Below are 1,522 nucleotides of genomic sequence, written 5' to 3' on the forward strand. Positions count from 1 at the left end.
CCTGCTGCTCCCGTTATGAATCATGAGGTTAGCAGCTTTTGACAGATCATAAATCAGTGCTTCGAAGTCGCTAGGACAAATCCCAGGACATTTAATCTTTAATATTAGACGTGTTTAAGGCAGTGAATATTTCATGAAGGTGCTGTTGCATTTTAGCACATCATTAGCTGTCTCTTTTTCTCCCCTCTTTTCTTTTTTTTGCCGCCTCCCCCTTTCCAGTCGTCTCTTCCTCAAAAGCCTCGGCAGTTGAACCCCCATCTCGCTCCCTCCTGACAATAAAGCTCTTTACTGTAATCCCTGCGAGGCATTTTAAGAACTTGCTTAGGATCCCGATGAGCACGCAGGTACCTGCCAGTCTGCATTACCCCTGTGATTGGGGTCCCTCCCCAGCATCCCCCCCCGGTCCCCACCTCTGCCGGTGTTTACAGCTTAGCCTGCCGTGCCGTCGGGCACGATGGGGAGAGGAGGGGAGTGGGGAGGGGGGGAAACCATCAGCAGGAGCTTGTAACAGAAACTCCACGTGCAAATCCAATTAATCTTTTGATTTTGCTGTTTCTTGCTCTGGGTTATGTATTTCTACCGAACACAGAATCAATTTGGGCTGAGCACAGTTGGGTTTCTGGTGTGGGAAATGTCTTCTCCTGCTGTCAAAAAGGTGTAACAGGGTGAGCCAGCACCCAGAGAGCGAAGGGGAGTGGGGCTGAGAGCCCCTTAGCCGTGAGATGGGGGCACAGCATGGGCACTGCCTGCAGAGGATGGAGGTCAGGGGGTTCGGCATCCTCCTGTAGGAGTTTGGGCTGGACAAGACTCTGCCATCCCAGGGGAGGAGCAGAGGTGGGCAGGGGACATGGCCGGAATGGGTCAGGAGTGTCCCCCACGCCGGGAGGTGCATGGAGGTGGACGCTGGCTCTCCCCAAGCGAGGTCACAATCCCAGCTGAGGAGTGAACTGCTGGCCCCAGAGCAGCCCCTCCCCTGGGGTGAAATCAGCAGCACCAGGGCAGGGGCTGGATCCATGCGGGCATGTCTTTGTGGGGAATGTGAGCTGGTATGGGAGGCTGTTGGGCAGAGGTTTGCTGAGCCAAGGGAGCTGCAGGGTGCACAGGAACATGAGTAAGGACAGATCTTTTGCATCATGAAATCCCATCACCAGCTGTTGTGGGTGCTACATCGTGTAACCCCCTCCAGAAGAACTACAGGTTTCTTGCAGCTTTCCTCATCTCCTCTGCATCTCCTGGAGGTTTCAGAAGAGTCCAAAGTGCTCCAGACCTGTGTCGGGGATCAGGAATGGCCATGAACAAGCAAAGGAGTGCAGCAGGGGAGGAGAGCCCAACGCTGCGGTTGCTGCTGTGCCTCTGGGGCAGAGAAGTCTCACCTTCCTCTCTTCTCTTTTAGGAGAGTGCAGTTGCCATGAAGGCTATGCCCCGGACCCTGTCCATCGCCACCTGTGTGTGCGCAGCGACTGGGGCCACAGCGAAGGGTGAGTGGGGCCGCCCCCCCCCCCCTCCCGGGCCCGTCCCCCCG

The 1,522-nt window shown here is 56.0% G+C and overlaps 1 protein-coding gene across 1 annotated transcript in view; it reads left to right on the forward strand.

The window, feature by feature from the left end:
- Nucleotides 1–1,522, forward strand: part of ASTN2 (astrotactin 2) — a 315,089-nt gene that overhangs the window by 110,903 nt on the left and 202,664 nt on the right. The window contains 1 exon segment of the mRNA XM_035890105.1: nt 1,394–1,514. Coding sequence (XP_035745998.1) covers nt 1,394–1,514 — 121 coding nt within the window.

Source organism: Egretta garzetta, unplaced genomic scaffold, assembly GCF_000687185.1.
Source record: "Egretta garzetta isolate BGI_Z169 unplaced genomic scaffold, ASM68718v1 scaffold190, whole genome shotgun sequence".
Taxonomy (NCBI): Eukaryota; Metazoa; Chordata; class Aves; order Pelecaniformes; family Ardeidae; genus Egretta; species Egretta garzetta.